The sequence below is a fragment of the Salmo salar genome, chromosome ssa12, assembly GCF_905237065.1.
Source record: "Salmo salar chromosome ssa12, Ssal_v3.1, whole genome shotgun sequence".
NCBI lineage: Eukaryota > Metazoa > Chordata > Actinopteri > Salmoniformes > Salmonidae > Salmo > Salmo salar.
The window spans coordinates 79217757-79243985 of NC_059453.1; the positions used below are offsets into that span (position 1 = coordinate 79217757).

The following is a 26229-nucleotide window of genomic DNA, read 5'->3' on the forward strand; positions in this document are numbered from 1 at the left end:
TCCCCCCAAAACAATACAGCCTCCCATACATGTTCTGTCCCTAAAACTAAATAAAAACTAAACTGAAATATTTGTATACAACTCAAACTAAATAAAACTAGCAAATCAAGTCAGAAAAATGACTGAAACTAAACTGAATTTCAAATTAAATTCAGGGAAAAAATGTAGAAATAAAAACTAATATTAAAACGCAAAACTATAATAACCTTGGTATCAAGGTATCCCACAATGACTGGAATGTTTAACAAGTTTATTTTGATAAAAGATACATTACTCCCTTCAGTACAAAAAACACACATTGGAAAATACAGGACAATTCCAGATAACCTGCAAACACCCGGAAGAACCTCTCAACGTCAAGCGTCAGTGCTAAGACCAGCACCTGCCCCAGTGTGGGAGGAAAAGTCCAGAGAACTCAGCCCTGTTGATGACCGACCTAACAAGGGTGCAAAATTAGTGACTCTGTAAATGTACTGTGGAAGAAAAGGACACATTTGTATCCCACATAGAAAGGAACAAACACATTTCTTTAAATCTTTGGTTGCATGCATGTCTAGTTTTGCTCAAAATCATGGATGTATATGAAATAGGGTTTTCATTATAGAAGTAAATCTGGAGACTTGAAACCAAGGTGCAAGTACTACAATCCTAAGAGAGGTAGCAAGTTCACCCTTGGCTTCATTACCCAATCTGGCTATCTTTATTTTACAAACTAATGAATAGTCATTACCACTCCAAGACTTCCCTCTCTATAAAAAAACTCCATGGGTTGATTGATCCTGAATACAAATATTTTGGTACTGGTAATGCACCTTGATGTGATTTTGAGCAAATCTGTTTAACAAAGCAAGTCATAGCAATTGATCAGGGAGACAGTATATATATATATATATATATATATATATACACACACACACACACACACACATATACACACACACACGTTTTTTATATAAATCATGACACAAAAGGCAAACGAAAGATGACCAACATGTAAAAACTTTTTGGTACAGGTAATTGTATAAAAGGCCAATATATTTTATTCTTGCTATGGAATAATTAATTTACAAGTGAGTCCAAACTCTGGCTATTCATCTTCCTTCCCACCAAGACATCCCAATTAAAGACATACAGGTAAACTTCTCAGAAATAACTTTCACATGTCACTTCTGTAATTGGTAAAACACAGAACCTAAAAAAATGTAATACATGTTTTATTTGGTGGTTTCACATATACATCTTCCTCAACAGTATAAGGAACAAAAGTCTCCAAATATATTCTTTCTTGGTCTAAAATAAAATTAGGGTACTCAAATTAATGACCGCAAAAGCAAAGCATATACAGATTACTGATTGGAAATGTGGTGTATTGGGGTGGGAAGGAAGAAATGTGGGACTGAAAAGATTTTTCTTCATTCAATTGTCCATGTTCGGCATACACACAGCGACACAAACATTGGAAGATGTAGTAAACAAAATGTACTCCTCTCCACGGGTCTGTTTCAAATTCCCTTCAGTCCTATTACATTTGCGGTCCTAGTCAGCACAAATACAAAAGCCTTTATTTTTTCCATACACTCCGATAGATCAAGAACATACAACTGATCAAAACCAATATTTAAATATAGTGCCTACCTCAGCACTGCCACCCCTCTTCCCACAAACACTTAAACTATGGGGATGAACAATAATAAACAAAAAAGAAAAGTAGGTGACGTTTTAAAAATGCATGGTGATAGACAGGGAAAAGCTTAAAAAATAGAAAAATAAACTACGCAAAGATCTGCATCATTGCTTGCAAATTTTTTGGGAAGATTTTGCAATATTTGTTGTGTGTATGCTGCAAGTCTCAGTCGTAGCAAAGTCTCTGTTCCTCTACAATTTTCTTCCTTTGTCATCAAATCCTTTCTCCACTTCAGAGCCATCAGTCCTCATCTCGGGGCAAAAGGACAGTGATAAGATTACCAGGAGACTGGAGTCCAGTATGATGTTTGTATATATTGGTTTCTTAATTGAAGAACATTTCTGCTTGAGGGAAAACATTTCCCCTTTTGAGGACAAGTGCTTTGTTTTTCCGTTTTGATTGTTCCTCCCATCTAAACCAACACTGCCTCCTGTTCAGCACATGCTCAAACTGTACATCATCTCATGTAGTCTCTCTCTCTACGTCCCCCAAATATTCAAAAACAAAAGTAACATTAAGCTCAGGGCAGCTCACAGCTTGTGATGCTGTAAATGTTTCTCTACAACTACAGAAACTAGCCAAAAATATGTATAATAAAAGTAGCTAGGGGGAAAGCAAAGAAAATAAACAAAAGACTAATGAAGTAAAAGCTATAATGTGCTTTTTTAATTTGTGTTGCTCTAGAAAAACAAATAAGTCTTGCCTACAGAACTCTCTTGTTGATTTTCATCTAGGGTTTCTGCTGCCATTTTGCTTATGTTGCTGGCTGGTTGTGGGTCAACTCGCAGATGGGGTGAAGCCAGGATGAGGATGAAGTCTTCCTGGTCAAAAAGGACAGCGAGTAGGGGGGGGGGTCATCTGGGCCATCTCACTGGTCCGTTCTTGCTTTCTTTTGACCAGCAGCCTTACTGCAGGGCAGACAAAGCAAAACATTTATTTTTAAGATAATTTGCCATTGTCGAGTGACCAGTGAGTGATGTAATGTAGCCTAGATGGAACCAGGTACTTACACATCAGGTGAGGACACTGCTGGTCTTTTTGGGGCAGGTTTTGCGGAGGCGCCATCTTTGCTGGACTCTGAAAAGGGGGGAGAAATCCATTCAAGAGAAACCGTACTTAAAAACACAACCCAATCAAGTACAACCATAATTATGATTGACAAGACGCTGCTCCATTTTGTTGAACAGCAGAATAAAAAAATAAGCCTGCCCACCTTGCAGCCATCGGACTTGTGTGGCAGGGCCATAGCCCTTCTCGTTGCGCGCGGCAATGCGGAAGATGATGGCGGGCTTGGTGGTGTAGTCTATGTGGGCGTTCGAGAGGCTGGTGGACTGCACCAGGCAGGAGGGGTTGGGCCCACAGTACACCCGCATGAAGGCCAGCTGGGCTGGGGTGGAGGTCTTGCGCTCGGCTGTCTGAGTGCTTTGGATGGCCAGGTACACAGAATACTCAATGATCTTCCCTGATGTCACCGAAGGAGGCTCCCAGGTGAGGTGGGCACCATCCGGGCTCTGAGGGGGAAAAAGATGGAACTCTTGTTTTAATGCAAAACCAGCAAAAATACCATCAGCATTCCATCAAAACTAGAAAAACTTGAGATTTGTCAAGGGTGTTCTAATACAGTAATTGTTTTATGACTAGTTTGCATAGTTTTACCTTGCTGATTTTGATGGCACAAGGTGCTCCGGGGAAGCCTGGTAGACAGGTCTTGAAAGCAGAGATCTCTGAGAAGGAACCACGACCACAAGCATTGATGCCAGCGACACGGAACTTGTAAGCTGTGCCAGGCTGCAGCTCCATTTTCTTCATCTGGTTATAGTCTGGAATGGCGCCCGAGTCATCCTACAACACACACATCGTTGGTGCTGCACCAAACTCACTGATCTCTAAGCCATAAAGGCATGAATCCATCTATAAAAAAAAATGTTGTGCCCCCTTTCTCATGATATGCAATCGCGATCTTGTCTCATCGCTGCAATTCCCCAACAGGCTAGGGAGAAGCGACGGTTGAGTCATGCTTCCTCCGAAACATGACCCGCCTAACCTGGCTTCTTAAAAACCACCCATTTAACCCGGAAGCCAGCTGCACCAATGTGTCAGAGGAAACAATGTTCAACTGACGACCGGAGTCAGCCTGCAGGCGCCCAGCCCACCACAAGGAGTCACAAGAGCGCGATGAACCAAGTAAAGCCCCCCTGGTCAAACCCTTCCCTAACCTGGACGACGCTGGGCCAATTGTACATCGTCCTATGGGACTCCCGGTCACGGCCGGTTGTTACACAGCCTGGGATCGAACCAGTGTCTGTAGTGATGCCTCAGGTACTGAGATGCAGTGCCTTAGACCGCTGTGACACTCGGGAGATGAATCCATCTTTGAGGCTTACCTCTACTTGAGAATCGTCCCCTGGGATGAAGAAGTGTGTGACCACCATGTTTGTCACCTTAACGATTCCAACATCGAACCACTGGTTCTCTTTTTTTACAAGTGTCTTGATAGGGGCTGGTTGAGGGTTTAGCTTCTGTATGACAGAGACAAAAAGGGAGTTAGAATATGCCATGCCATTCAACGTTCCTCTCAAATTCTGATTATCAAACTGGCAGGATAAAAACAGGTCCAATATTGGTACTCACCCCGCCCTCGATGCCATTGGTCACCTCTGCTAGAGAAGCTGCAGGTTGCAGGTTGGCTGGACTGGAAACAGCAAATGTGCTTGAGGGGGCCAGGGCTGCAGAGTCAATAGGACACAAGAGAGGTCAAGTTAAGACCTGGAAAAACACTAGAAGAAAGAAAGAAAGAAAGATATATATATAGAGAAAGACTTACTCTCCGTGGAGGTGCGCGGCAGCAGTGATGCCACAGCGCTGGAAACGGCTGCAGCCATCTCGTTGTGTCCGTTGCTCTCAGACGTGGGGTCATTCAGGCTGTCTGCAGGGGCCAGGCCCTCAGTGGGCAGGGCTTGGGCGTTTCCTTGCTGCTGGGCCTGAGCCAGGGCCTGAGCCAGGGCCTGAGCCTCCTGGAGCTGCTGCTGCTGCTGGACCAGGGCCGCCAGCTCTTGCTGGGTCAGAACAATGGGGATTGTGGTGGTCTGCTGTCCGTCCGAGCCAGAATCACCCTCGTCTATGCATGCAGAGAATGTACATTTTGATTGTGAGACTATGGCAGTTGGGGCGACAGGTAGCCCAGCGGTTTAAGGCCATTGGGCCAGTAACCGAAAGGTTGCTGGTTTGAATCCCCGAGCTGACAAGGTGGAAAATCTGTCGATGTGCCGTTGAGCAAGGCACTAAACCCTAATTGCTTTGGTAAGTCGCTCTGGATAAGAGCGTCTGCTAAATTACCAAAATGTAAATGAGTAGCGGTTGTCTTCACACACGTAAAGTCTTGAAATTCATCTCTATAATTTACCAACAATCTGAGGGCCATACTTACTCATGGCGGCCTGCTGTGCTGCCTGGAGAACTGCCTGGATGGCCCGGGCCTGGGCCTCCTCAGTGGCTGCTGCCTGTGCTGCAGCCTGTGCTGCTGCCTCTGCTGCTGCAGTCACAGCCAGCTCCTCTGCAGACAGACCAGTTCCTATCTGTCCCTCTGACATCAGCTCTGGGGGCAGCCCAGTCTCCATAGCGGTGTCTCCCCCTTCTGTGGCCGCATCAATCTGCATGGGCTCTTCTGTGGAAACTGCTGCACCCTCAGTGATCGATGAAATGGACTGGAGATACAAGGGTAGAAATTAGCAAGAGTGCAAATTCTTAAAATGGCCAAGATGACTGAATTGTCCATATAATGCATTTATTTTTGGCATTAATTACTGATAATTTGCCTAACCATGCCAGTGTGTGATTTAGAACTAAACCCTTAGCATGACAATTCTGAAATTGCTAGTGCATCAGTAGTCTAGACTGGCAAAGTATTGTTAGTGGTTATTTTACAGGTACTGAGGGCCCTGGGGCTGGTGTGGACTGGGTCACAGTAGTGATAGCTCTGCTCTGGATGGTGGCTGGGGTTGTTCCTGATGCAGTAGTGGAGGGAGTCTCTGTACTGCTGGTGCCACCGTCTGCTCCATCTGCTGTAGGACACGCATTAACACAGTCCATGAAATAACCCTAAAACATGATCCTGTTTTTTAAAATAAAAACACTGAAAACAACAAGTATGTATTCTAGCGTTATACCTGTGGCAGTAGTTGCCGTGTTGGTGGTGCCAGTCTCGTGGGTTTCACAGGGGGGGTCTGAACACACCCCCTGCACCGTCACTGTTCCTGTCTGGTTCCCAGCCATGTTGGAACTGGCCTGGGATGGGGTGTTGGTGGTCCCCGTTTCGTGGGTCTCGCAGGGTGGGTTTGAGCACACTTTCTGCACAGTGCTAGTCTGCCCGTTACCCATGCCGGACGAGGACTGAGTGGCAGTGTTGGTTGTGCCCGTTTCATGTGTCTCGCAGGGTGGGTTAGAGCAAACTATAAGGCCCACGGCTGGTGCTGGCTGCTTGGGACTCTGCACAGTGCCGGTCTGGGCTGAGCCCATGTCAGAGCGTGCTGTGGTGGGGGTGAAGGTGGTGCCGGTGCGCAGGTTCTCTGGTTCCTGGTTGCCTGTGGCGGTTCCGGGGTAAGCAGAGGTGATTGTCTGAGGGGTAGAGGAGTACAGAGATGGGGGGTGAGATGATGAGCTACTCTTGACAGTATCCATTTTGTTAGTTCCCATGATGGAGTGGGCGGTGGTCGAGGTGTTAGTGGTGCCCGTCTCATGGGTCTCTGACGGAGGGCTTGTACACACCCTCATTGCCCCTCCCATGTTGGTGGAAGAGGTCGTTGCGGTGTTGGTGGTTCCAGTCTCGTGGGTCTCACAGGGAGGGTTGGAGCACACTGACATGTTAGCAGACGCAGTGGTGGCCGTGTTGGTGGTTCCTGTCTCGTGGGTCTCACAGGGTGGGTTGGAGCAGACCATGGTGACAGTACCAGGGGCATCCCCGGCCTCAGTGGAGGGCTGCTCAGAAGTGGGGGAGGCCAGGAAGGACACGGGCAGGTCCTGCACTGGCTGGGCTTCAACACCGCTGGGGGTGGTGATGAGAGTCACCTGGGTTGGCTGGTTCACCGACTGCAATGAGAGAATATCAGGTATTGACTGAGAAAACCCATTAAAAACGTGCTCCACATTGGGCAGCATGACATTTCATGTTCCAATTCTCAAAAACATAAATTGGAGCTACATCTACATTTCTGTATAAAGAATAGCCCCTAGCTGTCTTACCATAGTGGAGGTGGACAGGGTAGTGACTGTGGTCAGACTGGCCTGGGCCACTGACACAGTGATGGCAGTGGGGTTGATGACTTGGCTGGGCAGGGTGGCGATGGTGCCCAGGGTGGTGATGGGAGGTGCCAGAGAGGCATTGGCACTGGCTACACTGCCCCCTGCCAGGCTGGAGGAGACTGTGCCTGTGACTGTCCCCAGGGTGGCGACACCTTGGGGAACAAATAAATCACAAACTCAAAAGGGCAGACAGCTGGAACTTGGCCTGAATTTATTTTACTGCATACTTATTAATTGAACAGACCACTTGCCATCTTCAATCAAGGAGTAATTATGAAATGTCATCCATACCAGTTGTTCCCTTGACGACCAGTGTAGTTACACTGGGCTTGACAGAAGTCATCGTAACCGGGGTGACGAGTCGGACTCCACCCATGGGTACAGTGCGCAGAATGGTGCCAGGTTGGCCTGGAGCACCCTTCAAAACCACCTTAAAACCACCAAGGGGGAGGTATAATTGAGACACTAGGGGGCACTATAAAACTCCTCTACTGGGGCAAGACATTTGATAGAGCCAAATGTGTTAGTAGCACCAATCAGAGCAGATCCTAATATAGTCCCCAGAACTACTGAAGCATTTCAACTGCTTCAAAGGCCTTGCTGTACGAGATGTATCGTATGCGACTAAATATAAATGCCATGTGATATTTAAAATGGAAAGTGCACCAATGCAAAAACTGTCAAAGATCAGCTATGAAAGAGCCAACTGACACTTACTCTTGTGTTACTGACTTGTTGCACCCTCGACAACTAGTATGATTATTATTATTTGACCATGCTGGTCATTTATGAACATTTGAACATCTAGGCCATGTGCTGTTATAATCTCCACCCGGCACAGCCAGAAGAGGACTGGCCACCCCTCATAGCCTGGTTCCTCTCTAGGTTTTGGCCTTTCTAGGGAGTTTTTCCTAGCCACCGTGCTTCTACACCTGCATTGCTTGCTGTTTGGGGTTTTAGGCTGGGTTTCTGTACAGCACAGATATCAGCTGATGTAAGAAGGGCAATATAAATACATTTGATTTGAAACATCTTCAACACCTAGAAATATTGTACAATTCATATAAATAATATGTATCTGCTACAAGAGGTTGTAAGGGTAATTTCTGTGAGGCACCTGTGTCAGCTCCTGCTGGCCAGTTGCAGTGCCAAGCTTAGGCATGGTAGTGATGATTTTTCCTGGAGTGCCAGTGGTCATCATCTTGGTGGTGAGAATGGTATAGGGCATCTTCCCTGTGCTGCTGGTCACTGTTATCAAAACAAAAAAGAATAATACCTGTCAGCATATGCTCCCGTTGTATTGTCCCTGAAACATGAAGCCATTGGGTTCTGACCTGTGGCTCCAGACTGGTTCATAATAGCAGACATAGGGATGGTCTTGATGATGGTGGTGCCCTGTTTGGTTGTGGTGGGCGACATGCCGCTGATGTTCAGGATGGTGGGTTTGTTCCCTGTGCCCCCTGCCTGGGACGTGGTGATGATGGTGGTGGGCTTGCCGTCCGCTGAGGTCACCAGCTTCAGTATGGTGCCGGCAGGGAGAGAACCCTTAGTCTACAGGAGACACAGTGGATTATGAACATGATCAACAGAAAGCCGGCTGAGCCTGTCCATGGAGTTTTAGTTAGCTCCTTTTCCTGCACTCATGAAGATAGCTGACCTGTATGAGCTGTGATAGAGGGTTAGTGGAAGCCTGGCCTGTAACAGCTGATGTCTGCACTGGCTTGGTTTGTACCACAGATATCATCTTGCCAAGGCTGGAGATCTGCTGACATAGGAGAGAGACTCAAGTTTATGAGTCACCAGAAAACATCACAGTATTTGGCGTCAGGAGATCAGTGTCTCATGTGAACAACAACTGTGAGTGTGGATAGCTACATTATTCCATGCCAACTGACCCTGACAGTTATGCAGATCTATGAACTCAAGTTGTTCCTTCTCTGAGTTTTCCACAGCCACATCTTCTATAATGGGTTCATGCCTAGGCCATATAAGAGTCATATGAATACAGGTGGGGGACCAAAAAAATATATCAAAGTGTGGCAAACTATTTCTCAGTTCATGGCATGCATATAAAATCCTTTATGTGGGATTGTGTATAAGGACGATACATTTCTCACACAGCCTTCTCCCTGTACTCCCTTCCTGTTCCTGTCAAGTTCTCTCACCAGAGTGCCGCTGCCTCCCATAGTAAGGGGGCTCTTGACCAGGGTGATTGTCTTGGTGACTCCTCCCACCATGGTGGTAACCACCTGGTGTTGCTGGGCTACGGTGACCGTGCCTGACTTGTGCACAGTGATGATGGGTCGGTTGGGCGAGTTGGGTGATGATACAGTCGCTGTGCCCACCTGAGCTGCAGCAGTCTTCAGCATGCGAGTGGCTGGGTTACTGACCTGGAAGCAGAAAATACAAAATGTTAAGTTGTCAATTCTAAATTGGGTCTTGAAAGAGACTGCCTGACAAACTCATACATTCTACCAGCGAGTTTCATTTTCACAGACCAATATTTTATGAGTCTTACCATGAGAGGAGATGACATTTTGACTGCGGTGGAGCCAGCCATGGTTTTGACAAGGGTGGCACCTGCTGGAATGTTGAGCACAGTGCCTGAAGAGGGCGGGATCTTTTGTGTGGCTGCTGCAGCTGCAGCCAAAGCTGCCATGCCACTCATCTGAGGGCTATTGCCGATTGGCTTAAAGGAAAACAAATAGTCTTGAGTGAGACAATACTCTCTTGGCATTACTCTTGACAACATTTTATCCTTGAATAACCAAACCAATTCACAACTGTAAATACCGTTCCTTGGGCAGTCTGGGCAGGAACCATCATCCGAACCCCTGGAGGAAGTGATGTCACAGTGACAGGGGATTTCACAGCCTGGTTGGCTCGCACAGTGACAAGGGAGGTACCCGTGCCAGACTGAGGGGCTGCAACCTTCAAGATGGCTGTCAAATCAACAGAATAAATGTTCAGTATAGAGCCCTCGAGGCCTTCTTTTTACATACCATTTTGGGCTACGATTACTGAAATACAATGGGCTGTAGAGGAGAACAATGCAAATGATTTGTGACAATACTCCACAAATTGGTATGAACAACCTCCATAGAACAAGTAGGACATGCATGGTTTTAACTGGCCCACGAGCTGTGAAGGCAGTCTGCGGGCTTCTGGGGATGTTGGGAAGGAAGCTTGGGGCACCATAGTGATACCTGTGTGTGGTAGGTTCTGAGCAGAGGGAGCAGCTGGGCTTTTGGGCAAGTTCCCTGGTAGAGAAGAGGTGGCAGTAAGGGCCGGGGAGGTGGCAGCAGCGGCAGCTGGGATGTCGTACTTCTGCAGCTGCAGCAGGTAGGTGTCTGCGGTGGACACAGCGCCCCAGCTCACCTCCAGGGAGTTGGTGTTAGCACGGACAAGCTGCACTCTCGAGGGAGCGTGTGGCCTCTCTGTAACCAAATGACAAAATGGTCCCATTTCTTATAAGCAATCAACAGCACAGTTGAGCAAATAATGGGGTTTGCTTTATCAGAGTAAATTAGCAAAATAAAGGTGACTCGCCTGTCTCAAGGTACCAGAGGTCTTTACAGCAGACTTGGTTGTTCCATGCTTTACGGTAACCATCACGGCCACTCCAGACATACAACCTAGAGTTGATGGACACAGAACAATGTCCTGCCCGGGCCCTTGGGATATTGTCCTCCAAGGTGTCCATCAACACTGATTCCCAGGCCATGGAGTCTGGGGTAAAAAGAATCATGAGGGTTCAATCTTATTTTCTGACAGTAATATAATTTGCCCGTGACACTGCCATTTATCAATGGAAAGGGGGATACCTAGAAATGTCACAGTGAATGGTTTCACTCAGAATGAGGTCAGTTCATAATGCACAAATCTAGATAAACATTACTCAACAGTATGTAAGGTTAAATGCAAGTACTAGCACCAATAACTGAAAATGGGGAAGACAAACCGAGATTTAGGCAGGCCAGAGTGTTTGTGCACTTCCATTCCTTCTCATGTGTTGCCACCTTCACGTCATCCATAACCAGGGGAACCCATCCCCCAAAAACAAACATCCTACAATGAGAGGCAGACAAAGAAATCAGAAGCAAGCAGTCACAAAATAGGTTAACTGCTGAGAGATTTAACCGATTGTTATCCCAGACACTGAATTGATCATTTCAACAGGTATTCAGGGAGATCTCACTTGTTTGTGATGGTGATGGCAGAGTGGAGACTCCTGGGCAGAGGTGCTGTGCCATTCACCGATGGCTTAGTCCAGGTCAGGGTGTCTGCAGACAGAGCAAAATCATTTAGAAAATACATCGTCTCTTACTCTAATGAATCAGTCAAGTCAAAGGGTTCACTGTTAATAATTTGGTAATACTGTTAACTCAGGAGCCTACCAATGTCAAGAGTCCATAGATCTCCCAGACGACAGCCACTCATCCCTCCATAGATGATCAGGTGAGATTTCTTGCTCTCCTTTTCTGTGTACACTACAGCAGTGTGGCTCTCGCGAGGAGGTGGCAAAACGCCATAAGTAATTGGTATATCCCAGCCTACAACGCTGGAGCCAGCACGAAGCTCCAGGGTGTACAGATCATTCAGGTATCTAGTGATGAAAGATTTCAGTCAGAATGTCTTTCCAACTGCTAACTACCAGTGCTTGACTTGGACTGAAATACACTACAGGTCAAAAGTAATAGAACACCTACTCATTCAAGGGTTATTCTTTATTTTTACTATTTTCTACATTGTACACATTAAAACTATGAAATAACACATGGAATCATGTAATAACCAAAAAGGGTTAAACAAATCAAAATATATTTTATATTTGAGATTCTTCAAATAGCCACCCTTTGCCTTGACAGCTTTGCACAAGCTTGGCATTCTCTCAACCAGCTTCATGAGCTAGTCACCTGGAATGCATTACAATTAACAGGTGTGCCTTGTTAAAAGTGAATTTGTGGAATGTCTTTCCTCCTTAATGCGTTTGAGCCAGTTGTGTTGTGACAAGGTAGGGGTGGTATACAGAAGAAAGCCCTATTTGGTAAAAGACCAAGTCCATTTTATGGCAAGAACTGCTCAAATAAGTAAAGAGAAACGATAGTTCATCATTACTTAAAGACATGAAGGTCAGTCAATCAGGAAAATTTCAAGAACTTTTAAAGTTTCTTCAAGTGCAGTCGCAAAAACCATCAAATGCTATGATGAAACTGGCTCTCATGAGGACCGCCACAGGAATAGAAGACCCAGAGTTACCTCTGCTGCAGAGGATAAGTTCATTAGAGTTACCAGCCTCAGAAATTGCAGCCCAAATAAATGCTTCAGAGTTCAAGTCACAGACACATCTCAACATCAACTGTTCAGAGGAGACTGTGTGAGTCAGGCCTTCATGGTCAAATTGCTGCAAAGAAACCACTACTAATGGACACCAACAAGAAGATACTTGCTTGGGCCAAGAAACACAAGCAATGGACATAAGACCGGTGGAAATTTGTCCTTTGGCCTGGGTCCAAATTTGAGATTGTTGGTTCCAAGTGCCATGTCTTTGTTAGATGTGGTGTGGGTGAATGGATGATCTCCGCATGTGTAATTCCCACCGTAAAGCATGGAGGTGGTGGTGTTATGGTGTAGGAGTGCTTGCTGGTGACACTGTGATTTATTTAGAATTCAAGGTACACTTAACCAGCATGTCTACCACAGCATTCTGCAGCGATACGTCATCCCATCTGATGGCTATTTGAAGAAACTCAAATATATTTTGATTTGTTGAACACTTTTTTGGTTACTACATGATTCCATACGTGTAATTTCATAGTTTTGATATCTTCACTATTATTCTACAATGTAGAAAAGTAAAATTAAAGAAAAACCCTTGAATGAGTAGGCTTTCTAAAACATTTGACTGGTAGTGTAGGTGCCGGTGCTCATTTTGGGTGCTGGTAATGTTTATATTTAGGTGCGGCAGCTCCACAATACTTTAGAGATAATATTCTATAAGACGAACAGGCGCTCAAACAGTATAATATTTGAGGAGCCGGTACTCAGCTCCAGTGAGCTCCTGCCCAAGTCAAGCAGTGCTTACTACAAACCATTCCACAGCATTTACATTTTAGTAATTTAGCAGTCTCTCTAATCATGTGTGGCTTACAGGAGCAATTGGGGTTAAGTGCCTTGCTCAAGTGCACAGCGGCAAATATTTAGCCTAGTCGGTTCAGGGATTCAAACCTTTTAACCGCTAGGCTACCTGCCACCCCATCAGTTTTTCCTGTTACTCCACTGGTCACATTTCACATCTCCTTCTTACGGCAACGGTACCTAGGGATGTTGTTTTTGGGGTCCTCGCTGTCATTAGCCAACCCTCCAAACAGGAAGCACTTGTTGCCCACCAGAGAGAAACTGTGGCCAAGTCGAGCACAGGGAGGTGGGCCATTTTTGGGAGACTTAGCTTTTAACTTTTTCCATTCCCATCTGCTGGCCTGAACAAGACAAAATGCAAAAGACGATAGCATGCTGTAATCCAGTAAACATAATAATCTATTCATAAGTACTTAAAGACAGCCATTTTAGCTCTGGTTTTATTGCTACCAATGTTTAGAGCGAGAGTGTGCTGTAAGCATTCTATTACCTGTAGCTCATAGAGATCGTTGCTGTATTTTCCATATTCCACCATTCCACCAAACACCAGAAGCCGGGTGCCATCACAAACAAAACCGTATGCAGCACATCCAGGGGGAATATCACCACGAACCGCAGGGATAAACCATTGGTTTGTTGCTAGATTAAATAAGTAGAGGTTAGTCTGTGTGTGACAGTGCTGGGTGGTCAAGTGCTAGGTTGGCCTATGATGTAAGGTGTGAAGCGAACGCTCTTTGAGTAAATATTTACTTGAGCATGATCCAAGCATCTCTGACAAATGCAGCCTGCATCTTCAGGCCAGGTCTGTCACCTGAGAAGTGCATGTTGTATATTCTATACATTGTACTTATATCTGAAATAACCCAAAGATGAAAAACAACAACTGAAATGTCAATTGTAATATAATTTCTCTCATAAAAACTAAACATAGACAATAAGAATGTATAGCTGTCCATGTTGACTACATGAGTCACACTATCATAAAACATTGGAATTGCTGCAATCCATGTCTTTCTTGTGAACAAAATGTTCAAATAGTCCTAACCAACTTTCCTACTCAGGAAAATATCAGTAGTCATGTGAACAGAAATTGCGTGCATCCATTACAACATGCACATGTGATACAGCATAATTTAGTGTTCAAAACAGTACTCCGGTCGTCCATTTTATTTTAGCGCGCCATTTTTTATTTGTGCGCTTTCAGTTCTGTACCACAAGACGGCGACAGTTTCTCAGGTAATATGTCAGGCTACATTTCCCGCGAAATGATCTTACCTGTGTTGTAGACATGCAATTCATCCACAATTCCTTCATTTCCTCCTCCAAAAACCACCATCAATTCCTTTATAGCAACGGCTCTGTGACCATGTCTTGGTCGAGGCACAGGCCCAGACCATCCTAGAACCCGCTTCCATCGTGGCTGCAGAGTTGAGCCAGTGGTCCCAGACACCATTGAACCAGGAAATGTCATGTCCTCTTCAGATGAAAAAAAATAATACAGCTAAAAGAGCATTCCAGAACAATATTGACAAGTTCTGATCAGGTCTATTGTTGATACTTGCGAAGTGAAGCCAAAATACAAGACACATTTTGCAAAGTGAAGACTTCACGTGCAATCGATTGCTGGGACCAAAACCGATGCATGTGAAAAATAATATTGTAATTGTAAACTCCAGGGAAGCAGCCATTTTACTCACGCTTCACAAAATGGGAAAAGCCGGCTATTATTACCACAATACACCTAATACTAACTAAAGATAATTATAATATGTATTCGACACCACAACTCAACGTATAACAAAGGTGTATTGTACTACCTTCTAAATGTCATGTTTTTTTGCCGTAACATTTTGCAGTTAAAACTGAAGTAATCAGAGTGCCACTCCATGGGAGCCGCCATCTTGTAACAACCAAACAAATCTCCGCCAGTCTGAAAAATGGCGGAAGAGAATACAAACGAAAAAGACAAATAATACCGGTGTTAGATTACACCTTAATTTAGCTACTGCTTCATCAAGAACGTACACCAGCCATGTCCCACTACAGTCATATTGGTAAATATGTGGATGAAGTGTACCACAATTAAATACTCGTAAAGCATTTGTAATTAGACCCCTGTTTACTGTGGATTGCTATTTTCATGCTTCTCTGGGAGTAGCCATATTGTCACACATTCATTCAATCTGTCGCCGCTTCTGCTTCACATTAACATTATATACACATTTAAATTGGAATCGAATACAAGTCAGATGCACACCATCACTTGAAATGTGGAATTTTCGCAACACATCAATTACAAAACCGCGCGTCCCCTATAGAGTAATGGCTAACTAGCTAGGTTAACGTAGCCAGCTGGCTAACAATGTTAGCTTGCGAGGAAACGGTACTAGTACAGCGTCATGCACCGATTACATGCAATTCAGTTAGATAAATATACATGTATTATATAGCCAGCGTAATGCAATTCAACATATCTTATTCAAATAAGCCGAATTGTATTCAATATCATAGTGTTATTGATCATGCCGTGTCTGAAATCGGCCTATATTTAAGCTCCCTCAAGAAAAATGGCCGAGCAGTCTGCCACAACAAAACCCCTATAGTCACAAAACCTGACGTCCATAATACGAATTACTTACTTCGTTCGATGCACTATTTCCAATGAGATGATTTGAGGGTCTACTCTTGAATCACTAGTCCAAGTTCATTCGATTTGTGATTAAGTATTCCCTCTCATGCCTGCCTGGAAGCTGCCATCTTCTTGACAACCAAAAGGGGAGGAAAATACAGCAATTTGGCGTCACCCAAAACAAACATGGCGACTGGTATAGAACCAGTACCAATTAATGCATATTAGAGTAAACTAACCGTGCATTTTCAATTCAAAACAACCTACACCATTTCGTTTGAGATATTTGAAATGGGCATTTGCATTTAGACATTTTCTTTAGCTCGTTGGAAGTTATCATGCTTGCAGACTACATTGTCCCTTACTAAAGATGGCGACCTACACAACAAACTCATTGCAGATTTCTATCAGTTTAGTACACGATTAAAGAAATATAAGATATGTGCTATTGGTGTTCCCTAAATTACGTATAACAAAACACAAAATCAACTGTGCATTATGCAATTTTCATTTTTGGGGACTATACAGTCCTATTCAACAACCCAGTGGATGCTAATTGCCACGTACCCCCACCCCTTTCAATAAGTGACAAAGCCATGGCGCATTTCCAGGCAGGTTTTACCCAAAGCAGACCACTGGCACTTTTCAGCGTTCATATACATAGGCTAAAACAGTGGCTAACTAATACCCGCCTCACAATGCAACTTCTTTGATTATGCAGAGGTTGTTGATTCTGCTCTTCACAAGTCCTCACTGTCTCACTAAGGAAGGCTCCAAAACGGCAGCTTGAGCACACACTTCCTACCGAGCTCTGCATACCAACTTTTGAAAGATAGTGAAAAGTGTATTATTTTGAACTACCAAATTAATACTTCGCTTTCTAAAAACACCAGGTTATTGATGATTTAATATTATATTTTCCCAAATGTAACAGAGTGCTGACAGAGAGATCTTTTGGCTTCCTCCTCAGCTAGCAATGCTCAGGCATCATCCAATGTTGTTACACAGGAGGCAAATGCTTTGATTGACAACTGCCACAACTATACTGGCCTGACTGACTCTATGACACTTACCGTGTCAGACGAGGATTTTCCTTCTTTGTCTATAATCCCAAGCAAACCTCCAGTTTCCAAGAAAGGCATGTTTGAACTGGGCCCAAATGCCGCTGCCAATAATGATGTTATTGCTACTCTTTCCAGGCTCATCACTGCAAGGTCCGATGCCATAGAGAAAATGCTCGGCGACAACGTAACGAAAATCGAAAACTTAACAAAAACTGTTGACTTTGCATGCATGTAAATCAAGGATGTTAAGAAGAAGGTCGCCCACATTGAAAAGCGTGTTGAAAAGGAGGAGGGAAAGATGGTCTTGTGTCAAAGAAGAATCACGGAACTCGAAAGCTACTCCAGACGGTGGAATCTGAGACTGTATGGAGATCCCAAGGCAGATGGGGAGAACGTGCGGCAAGAGACCATCAAATTATGGAGAGGAGAAGGCTAAGCTAACAGATGTTGTCGACACTGTACATCGCCTCGACACGAGAAGGCAGGGTGACTCCAAACCCAGAAGTTTCATTCTCCAGTTCACATCGCGGTTCTACAGGGATGCCACTTGGAAAGCAGCCAAGAAATCTACCTTCCTACGCGACAACAACCTGCGGTTTGCTGAAGACCTCTCGAAAGCAGACGGAGAAAGGAGAGAGAAACTGTGGCCAGCTGTGAGAAAATAGGGGAAAACGGCTTACTTAATCGGAGGGCGCGCTTTCATCAACGGATCTGAAATCAACCTTCCTCCTTGAGGACAGTCATAGACTGTGCCTGGTGGTCAACATAGGCTACCTAGATAGCTACCTCTGATGTGAGCAGATCCCACTCCCGGCCTTAAGGTGATTTAACTTTCGTTCTAATTGCACAGGACTACTGGAGTAATGGATATTTACTATTTTATTTGTTCTCTCACTTCTGATATTTTTACCTGCAGTATAGGCAGTGAGCAAGCTCTTTGTTTCTTGTTCTGGGAGTTATCTTTGTTATGCTAAATTATTTTCTCTCAATAATTTATATCTATCTATATGGTGTGCAACACTGGTTTATTTTCATTCTTACTCGATTTGCGATTGTTGTTTAGCTCGTAATACTTTCTGTTCTATATTCCACTTTGTCTTTGTATATAGTTTCACTCAATGCTTTTTTCAAGAGTCTCATTCAGTTTCTACCGACGTCAACTTCTGGAGATCTGGGGAAATGATGTATGGCTCTCTCATGGTTCTGAACACTCTGCTGCAGTTATCACTCTAAAGAATAATTTCAATGGAAGTATTTTGCACTCCGACATACTTTTTCTTGTTATCAACTGTAACAACATCGTTATTATTATTATTACTAACATTTATGGGTACAATTCCAAACTTGAAAATGATCAGTTACTTGAATCTCTGGAAAAGCGTATTCTCCATTGGCTAACCAAGTTCCCTAATGCTTTACTTATAGTTGGTGGGGGATTTTGATATTTCTCAGAATAATTTAATTGATAGATGGCCTGCGGGACAGTCCACTTCTATGCATACAAGTTTGAGGCAGTTTATGGAAAGGTTTGGTATTATAGATATTTGGAGAGTAAAGTTTCCTAATGACAAGTCTTTCACTTGGAGTAATAAGGCACGCTCCAGACAATCACGCATAGATTTTTGGCTGGTGTCTAAATGTTTTTATAAACAGGGTATTTCTGTTAACATCCTGGCCACTCCCCTTACTGATCATAGAGCTATTTATATTGACATTAAACTTTTTATCTCTGATAATGGCCTTGGCAGAGCATCCTACTGGAAGCTTAATAGCTCAATATTAAAAGATGAGCTGGTCAAGATGGAGATAAACAATTTAATTACACACTGGAACAAAGCTATAAATGACAAATCATACAGTAATAACTGGGAGCTTTTTAAATATGAGGTTGGAAAATATTTAACAAAATATGGGAGTATTCTTGCCAAGACGAGGAGAGCTGATAAGAAAGTGTAATTACAAAGATCACCTCTCTTGTTCAAAAGCCTGTTGAAAGTCTCTCAGAGGAGGACAAATCTGTTCTGTTTGAGCTACAACTTGAATGATATCTATAAACTGAAAGCAGAGGGAGCCTTTGTCAGATCTAGGAAGAAGTGGCTAGAGGAGGGTGAACAAAATTCATCTTATTTTTTCAGGTTAGAAAAATACAACTCCAAAAATAATACAATTCAACAATGAAATACTAGTGGTCTCATCACAGATGATCCCAACTTAATCTCTAACTTTAGTTGCAACTTCTACAGGAATTTATGTAGTTCTAAGTATTGTGAAGTTTCCTCAACTCTTTTCTTTGACTCTCTGGGGGATGTGAAAACAATTGGGGAGGCTGAGAGGGAACAGTGCGATGACCCTATTATAGTTGAAGAGAGAATTTATTATATTGAACACCTGAAAAATAATACGTCTCCCAGGACTGATGGTGTATCTACTGAGTTTTACAAAACTTTTTGTCAACAGTTAGCCCCATTTCTGTTGGTGGTCTTTTCTGAAAGCATTGAAAATAATGCTCTCCCTCCCAGTTTGACTCAAGGTCTGATTACATTAATACCTAAGCCCAAGAAAGACTTGCTTCTCCTCGATAATTGGCATCCAAATCTCTCTGCTCAATAACGACTTTAAAATATTAGCCTCTATATTTGCAAAAAGAATAAAGGCAGTATTGGACTCAATTATAGAAGAAACCCAATCTGGCTTCTTGAGGAATAGACATATAATCTAATAATATCCGACTAGTGTTATCGACTATTCTGATCTAATCTTCGAAGATAGTTTTATTGTCTTTTTAGATTTTTATAAAGCCTTCGATACAGTGGAACATGAGAAATTTGTTTTTGGGGAATTATTTTGTAGTACTATTAAAACTCTTTATATGAATGGGATCAGTTCCATTAAATTAAAGCATGGCACTTCTCCTAGATCTGATTTGAAAAGAGGAATTAGGCAAGGTTGCCCAATTTTGCCTTACCTCTTTCTGCTTGCAACCCAGCTTCTTACAAGTTCTGTTAAATCCAGCGATATAAATGGATCTCTATTGCTGACAGAGAGATTCTCATAAATCAGCTTGCAGATAACACCACTCTCTTTTTGAAAGATGCTGACCAAATTCCTAGAGCAGTCGATGTGATACATATTTTTTCCAAAACATCTGGTCTTTGCCTAAACCTTAATAAGTGTGAATTGTTTGCTGTTAAAGACTGTGTGATACCCTCTATATGCAATATTCCAGTCAAGGAAAAAGTAACATACCTTGGGATTACCGCATCGAAGGATCTACAGGAAAGATGCTCATAAAATGTCATACTTATTATTGAAAAAAAACAAAAAGAAGTTGAACCATTGGTTGCAGAGGGATTTATCCTTGAAAGGTTGAGTATTTCTTTCTAAAGCAGAAGGTATCTCCAGACTTACTTAAGCAGCCCAGTCCCTATCTTGACAACAAAATAGGTAAAGCGGTTGACCAGATGCTTTTCAACTTCATCTGGAAAAATCGTACACATTATATTAGGAAATCTGTTGTTATGAACACATGAATATGGTGGTCTCAAATGTTTAGATTTTCCTACTTTGAATAATACTTTTAAGATAAATTGGGTTAAACATTTCTGAAAGAATCCAACTTCAATTTGGAATTTCATCCCTCATTAAATCTTCTCCCGTTTTGGTGCCTTCAATTTTATGTTACTTTGTAACTATAATGTTGAAAGGATTCCTACAAAATTATCTGCTTTTCATAGACAAGTATTCATAGCGTGGTTGTTAATATATAAACAGAATTTTTCCCCGCATAAGTATTTCATTTGGAACAATAAAGATATTTTGTATAGAAACAAGTCTATATTTTTTAAGAACTGGTTCAATAATCATACCCTGTTGATTAGTCAACTTTTTAATGCAGAAGGATTGTTACTCAATTATGGGGAATTTTTATCCCGTTACAATATTCCTGTTCCACCTAGAGAGTTCGCCATAGTCTTTGATGCTATTCCATCTGGAACTCTCATGTTGTTTGGAGGTAAACTCAGCAAAAAAAGAAATGTCCTCTCACTGTCAACTGCGTTTATTTTCAGCAAACTTAACATGTGTAAATATTTGTATGAACAGGTTCCACAGACATGTGACTAACAGAAGTGGAATAATGTGTCCCTGAACAAAGGGGGGGTCAAAATCAAAAGTAGCAGTCAGTATCTGGTGTGGCCACCAGCTGCATTAAGTACTGCAGTGCATCTCCTCCTCATGGGCTGTGCCAGATTTGCCAGTTCTTGCTGTGAGATGTTACCCCACTCTTCCACCAAGGCACCTGCAAGTGGCCGGACATTTCTGGGCCTAGCCCCCCCGATCCAACAGGTCCCAGACGTGCTCAATGAGATTGAGATCCGGGTTCTTCGCTGGCCATGGCAGAACACTGACATTCCTATCTTGCAGGAAATCACGCACAGAACGAGCAGTATGGCTGATGGCACTGTCATGCTGCAGGGTCATGTCAGGATGAGCCTGCAGGAAGGGTACCACATGAGGGAGGAGGATGTCTTCCCTGTAACGCACAGCGTTGAGATTGCCTGCAATGACGACAAGCTCAGTCCGATGATGCTGTGACACACCGCCCCAGACCATGACAGACCCTCCACCTCCAAATCGATCCCGCTCCAGAGTACAGGCATCGATGTAACGCTCATTCCTTCGACGATAAACGCAAATCCGACCATCACCCCTGGTGAGACAAAACCACGACTCGTCAGTGAAGAGCACTTTTTGCCAGTCCTGTCTGGTCCAGCGACGGTGGGTTTGTGCCAATAGGCGGCATTGTTTCCGGTGATGTCTGGTGAGAACCTACCTTACAACAGGCCTACAAGCCCTCAGTCCAGCCTCTCGCAGCCCATTGCGGACAGTCTGAGCACTGATGGAGGGATTGTGCATTCCTGGTGTAACTCGGGCAGTTGTTTTTGCCATCCTATACCTGTCCCGCAGGTGTGATGTTCTGATGTACCGATTCTGTGCAGGTATTGCCACTGCGAGGACGATCAGCTGTCCGTCCTGTCTCCCTGTTGCGCTGTCCCAGCTGTCTCACAGTACGGACATTGCAATTTATTGCCCTGGCCACATCTGCAGTCCTCCTGCCTCCTTGCAGCATGCCTAAGGCACATTCACGCAGATGAGCAGGGACCCTGGGCATCTTTCCTTTTGTATCTTTAAATCAAATCAAAATGTATTTGTCACGTGCGCCGAATACAACAGGTGTAGACTTTACAGTGAAATGCTTACTTACAGGCTCTAACCAATAGTGCAAAAAAGGTGTTAAGGTGAACAATAGGTAAGTAAAGAAATAAAACAACAGTAAAAAGACAGGCTATATACAGTAGCGAGGCTATAAAAGTAGCGAAGCTACATACAGACACTGGTTAGTCAGGCTGATTGAGGTAGTATGTACATGTAGATATGGTTACGGTTAGTGTTCTAAGTTTTCATAACTGTGACCTTAATTGCCTACCGTCTGTTTTTAATTATTATTTTTATTTATTTCACCTTTATTTAACCAGGTAGGCCATTTGAGAACAAGTTCTCATTTTCAACTGCGACCTGGCCAAGATAAAGCAAAGCAGTGCAACATGGGATAAACAAAAGTACAATAGAAAAATCTATATACAGTGTGTGCAAATGGAGTAAGGAGGTAAGGAAATAAATAGGCCATAGTAGTGAAGTAATTACAATTTAGCAAATGAACACTTTACTGATAGATGTGCAGCTGATGATGTGCAAGTAGAAATACTGGTGTGCAAAAGAGCAAAAAAAGTAAATAAAAACAATATGGGGATGAGGTAGGTTGTTGGATGGGCTATTTACAGATGGGCTGCAGCGATCGGTAAACTGCTCAGATAGCTGATGATTAAAGTAAGTGAGAAAGATATATAAGTCTCCAACTTCAACGATTTTTGCAATTCGTTCCAGTCATTGCCAGCAGAGAACTGGAAGGAAAGGCGGCCAAAGAGGTGTTGGCTTTGGGGATGACCAGTGAGATATACCTGCTGGAGAGCGTGCTACGGGACGGTGTTACTATGGTGACCAGTGACCTGAGATAAGGCGGAGCTATACCTAGAAAATACTTATAGATGACCTGGAGCCAGTGGGTTTGGCAAAGAATATGAAGTGAGGGCCAGCCGGCAAGAGCATACAGGTCGCAGTGGTGGGTGGTATATGGGGCTTTGGTGACAAAACGGATGGCACTGTGATAGACTGCATCCAGTTTACTGAGTAGAGTGTTGGAGGCTATTTTGTAAATGACATTGCCAAAGTCGAGGATCGGTTGGATAGCCAGTTTTACGAGGGTATGTTTGGCAGCGTGAGTGAAGGAGGCTTTGTTGCGATATAGGAAGCCGATTCTAGATTACATTTTGGATTGGAGATGTTTAATGTGAGTCTGGAAGGAGAGTTTACAGTCTTGCCAGACACCTAGGTATTTGTAGTTGTCCACATATTCTAAGTCAGAACCGTCCTGAGTAGTGATGCTAGTCGGGCAGGCGGGTGCGGGCAGCGATCGGTTGAAGAGCATGCATTTAGTTTTACTAGCATTTAAGAGCAGTTGGAGGCCACAGTAGGAGTGTTGTATGGCATTGAAGCTCGTTTGGAGGTTTGTTAACACAGTGTCCAAAGAAGGGCCAGATGTATACAGAATGGGGTCATCTGCGTAGAGGTGGATCAAGGAATCACCCGCAGCAAGAGCGACATCGTTGATATATACAGAGAAATGAGTCGGCCCGAGAATTGAACCCTGTGGTACCCCGATAGAGACTGCCAGAGGTCCGGACAACAGGCCCTCCGATTTGACAGACTGAACTCTATCAGAGAATTAGTTGGTAAACCAGACGAGGCAGTCATTTGAGAAACCAAGGCTGTTGAGTCTGTCGATAAGAATACAGTAATTGACAGAGTTGAAAGCCTTGGCCAGGTCGATGAAGACAGCTGCACAGTACTGTCTTTTATCGATGGCGGTTATGATATCGTTTAGTACCTTGAGTGTGGTGCACCCATGACCAGTTCGGAAACCGGATTGCACAGCGGAGAAGGTACGGTGGGATTCGAAATGGTCAGTGATCTGTTTGTTAACTTGGCTTTTGAAGACTTTAGAAAGGCAGGGCAGGATGGATATAGGTCTGTAACAGTTTGGGTCTAGAGTGTCACCCCATTTGAAGAGGGGGATGACCGCGGCAGCTTTCCAATATTTAGGAATCTCGGACGATACGAAAGAGAAGTTGAACATACTGGTAATAGGAGTTGCAACAATGCCGGCAGATCATTTTAGAAGGAGAGGGTCCAGATTGTCTAGGCCAGCTTATTTGTACGGGTCCAGGTTTTGCAGCTCTTTCAGAACATCAGCTATCTAGATTTGGGTGAAGGAGAAGCTGGGGAGGCTTGGGCAAGTCGCTGCTGGGGGTGCGAAGCTGTTGGCCGGGGTTGGGGTAGCCAGGAGGAAAGCATGGCCAGCCATAGAGTAATGCTTGTTGAAATTCTCAATTATTGTGGATTTATCGGTGGTGACAGTGTTTCCTAGCCTCAGTGCAGTGGGCAGCTAGCAGGAGGTGCTCTCATTCTCCATCCCAAAGCTTTTTGGAGTTAGAGCTACAGGATGCAAATTTCTGTATGACAAAGCTAGCCTTTGCTTTCCTAACTGACTGTGTATTGGTTCCTGACTTCACTGAAAAGTTGCATATCGCGGGGACTATTCGGTGCTAGTACAGTTCTCCACAGGATGTTTTTGTGCTGGTCGAGGGCAGTCAGGTCTGGAGTGAACCAAGGGCTATATCTGTTCTTAGTTCTACATTTTTTGAAAGGGGCATGCCTATTTTAGATGGTGAGGAAAGCACTTTTAAAGAACCACCAGGCATCCTCTACTGACGGGATGAGGTCAATATCCTTCTAGGATACCAGGGCCAGGTCAATTAGAAAGGCCTGCTCGCAGAAGTGTTTTAGTGAGCGTTTGACAGTGATGAGGGGTGGTCGTTTGACCGCGGACCCATAACGGATGCAGGCAATGATGCAGTGATCACTGAGATCCTGAAAGATCCTGAAAACAGCAGAGGTGTATTTTGGAAGGAAAGTTGGTCAGGATAATATCTATGAGGGTGCCCGTGTTTACGGATTTAGGGTTGTACCTGGTGGGTTCCTTGATAATTTGTGTGAGATTGAGGGCATCTAGTTTAGATTGTAGGATGGCCGGGGTTTTAAGCATATCTCAGTTTAGGTCACCTAACAGAACGAACTCTGAAGATAGATGGGGGACAATCAATTTTCATATGGTGTCCAGGGCACGACTGGGAGCTGAGGGGGGTCTATAACAGGAGGCAACCATGAGAGACTTATTTCTGGAATGATTCGTTTTTAAAATTAGAAGCTTGAACTGTTTGGGCATAGACCTGGAAAGTATGACAGAACTTTGCAGGCTATCTCTGCAGTAGATTGCAACTCCTCCCCCTTTGGCAGTTCTATCTTGACGGTAAGCTGTTAGTGTCTTAACGACCGTTCCACAGGTGCATGTTCATTAATTGTTTATGGTTCATTGAACAAGCATGGGAAACAGTGTTTAAACCCTTTACAATGAAGATCTGTGCAGTTATTTGGATTTTTACGAATTATCTTTGAAAGACAGGGTCCTGAAAAAGAGACGTTTCTTTTTTTGCTGAGTTTATAACCAGACCTTACCTTCTTGACCTACCCTCGCTTAATCCATAGGAAAAATGTGTTGCTCCTTGCTCCCTAAGAACAACAGATCTATACGTGCTTTATTTCAAAGGGATATTGTATCCATTCCTTATGTCACAACTTACTGGAACACATTTGTCAATAACATCTGTTGGAAAAAATTCTGGTTATTGCAACACATACCTGCTTGTGAACAAGGTCAAAGAGGTCTCTTTCAGAATGATCCATAAGTGTTACCCTGTGAATAATTACCTGAAGAAACTCAAAAAGACATTAACTGTACTTTTTGTGTTGAGCATCCAGAAACAGCTTTGCATTTATTTTGGCATTATCTACATGTAAACAAATGATGGAAAAATATTCAGAGTTTTATAATTGTTAATATTCTTGATGACTTTTGTTTTTTATGGGAGAATGTGATGCTTGGTTTCCTTAACCATAATAAGGATGAAGAAAAACAATTTTACCTCAAATCTAATTGTGCTAATGGCAAAATTTCATATTCATAAATGTAAATTCACTAATAAAAAAAACACTCTTCCATGTTTTCTATAAGGAATTTGAGCAGTACATTAAGATCATTCTACATTCTTCTAATAAGAAAGCAGTTTAAACCATCAATATGTGTGTTTCTTTTAAGGTCTTTGTATACTGGTTTTTCTGCAATATATATATTTTTAAATAAAACTTGTTTAGCTAAAAATATATAGATTTATTGAGCCTGT

At 43.4% G+C, this 26229-nt stretch overlaps 1 protein-coding gene across 11 annotated transcripts; it reads right to left on the bottom strand.

Moving 5' to 3' along the window:
• Window positions 1-235: 235 nt before the first annotated feature.
• On the bottom strand, window positions 236-17570 carry LOC106565771 (host cell factor 1). 11 transcript variants are annotated; one of them, XM_014133269.2, is made up of 28 exons: window positions 15760-16757; window positions 14938-15050; window positions 14396-14596; window positions 13611-13759; window positions 13301-13461; window positions 11380-11588; window positions 11181-11265; window positions 10944-11050; window positions 10532-10711; window positions 10189-10419; window positions 9776-9924; window positions 9501-9671; window positions 9148-9372; window positions 8640-8747; window positions 8317-8533; window positions 8100-8230; window positions 7274-7412; window positions 6923-7134; window positions 5851-6769; window positions 5609-5745; window positions 5112-5388; window positions 4509-4802; window positions 4316-4410; window positions 4069-4203; window positions 3341-3526; window positions 2898-3195; window positions 2695-2761; window positions 236-2592 (listed from the first exon to the last, which is right to left on the bottom strand). In XM_014133269.2, the coding sequence occupies exons 3-28, from the start codon at window positions 14589-14591 to the stop codon at window positions 2553-2555; spliced, it is 5118 nt and encodes a 1705-aa protein (XP_013988744.2). In that variant the 5' UTR covers window positions 14592-14596; window positions 14938-15050; window positions 15760-16757; the 3' UTR covers window positions 236-2552. The 11 variants fall into 11 exon arrangements, with proteins under 11 accessions (XP_013988744.2, XP_045547779.1, XP_013988746.2 ...); XM_045691823.1 differs by lacking the exon at window positions 14938-15050 and having other exon boundaries at window positions 5851-6298; window positions 6449-6769; window positions 15760-16752; XM_014133271.2 differs by lacking the exon at window positions 14938-15050 and having other exon boundaries at window positions 5609-5742; window positions 15760-16758.
• Window positions 17571-26229: the final 8659 nt, after the last annotated feature.

Bases quoted from the DNA above. Each gene is read 5' to 3' on its own strand.
- LOC106565771 (XM_014133269.2), bottom strand. From the start codon at position 14,591: ATGACATTTCCTGGTTCAATGGTGTCTGGGACCACTGGCTCAACTCTG. The intron at 9,925-10,188 runs GTATCACTATGG...TTGATTTGACAG, and splicing joins TCAGAACCTACCACACACAG to CCATCTTGAAGGTTGCAGCC. The intron at 4,803-5,111 runs GTAAGTATGGCC...CTGCATGCATAG, and splicing joins AGCACAGCAGGCCGCCATGA to ACGAGGGTGATTCTGGCTCG.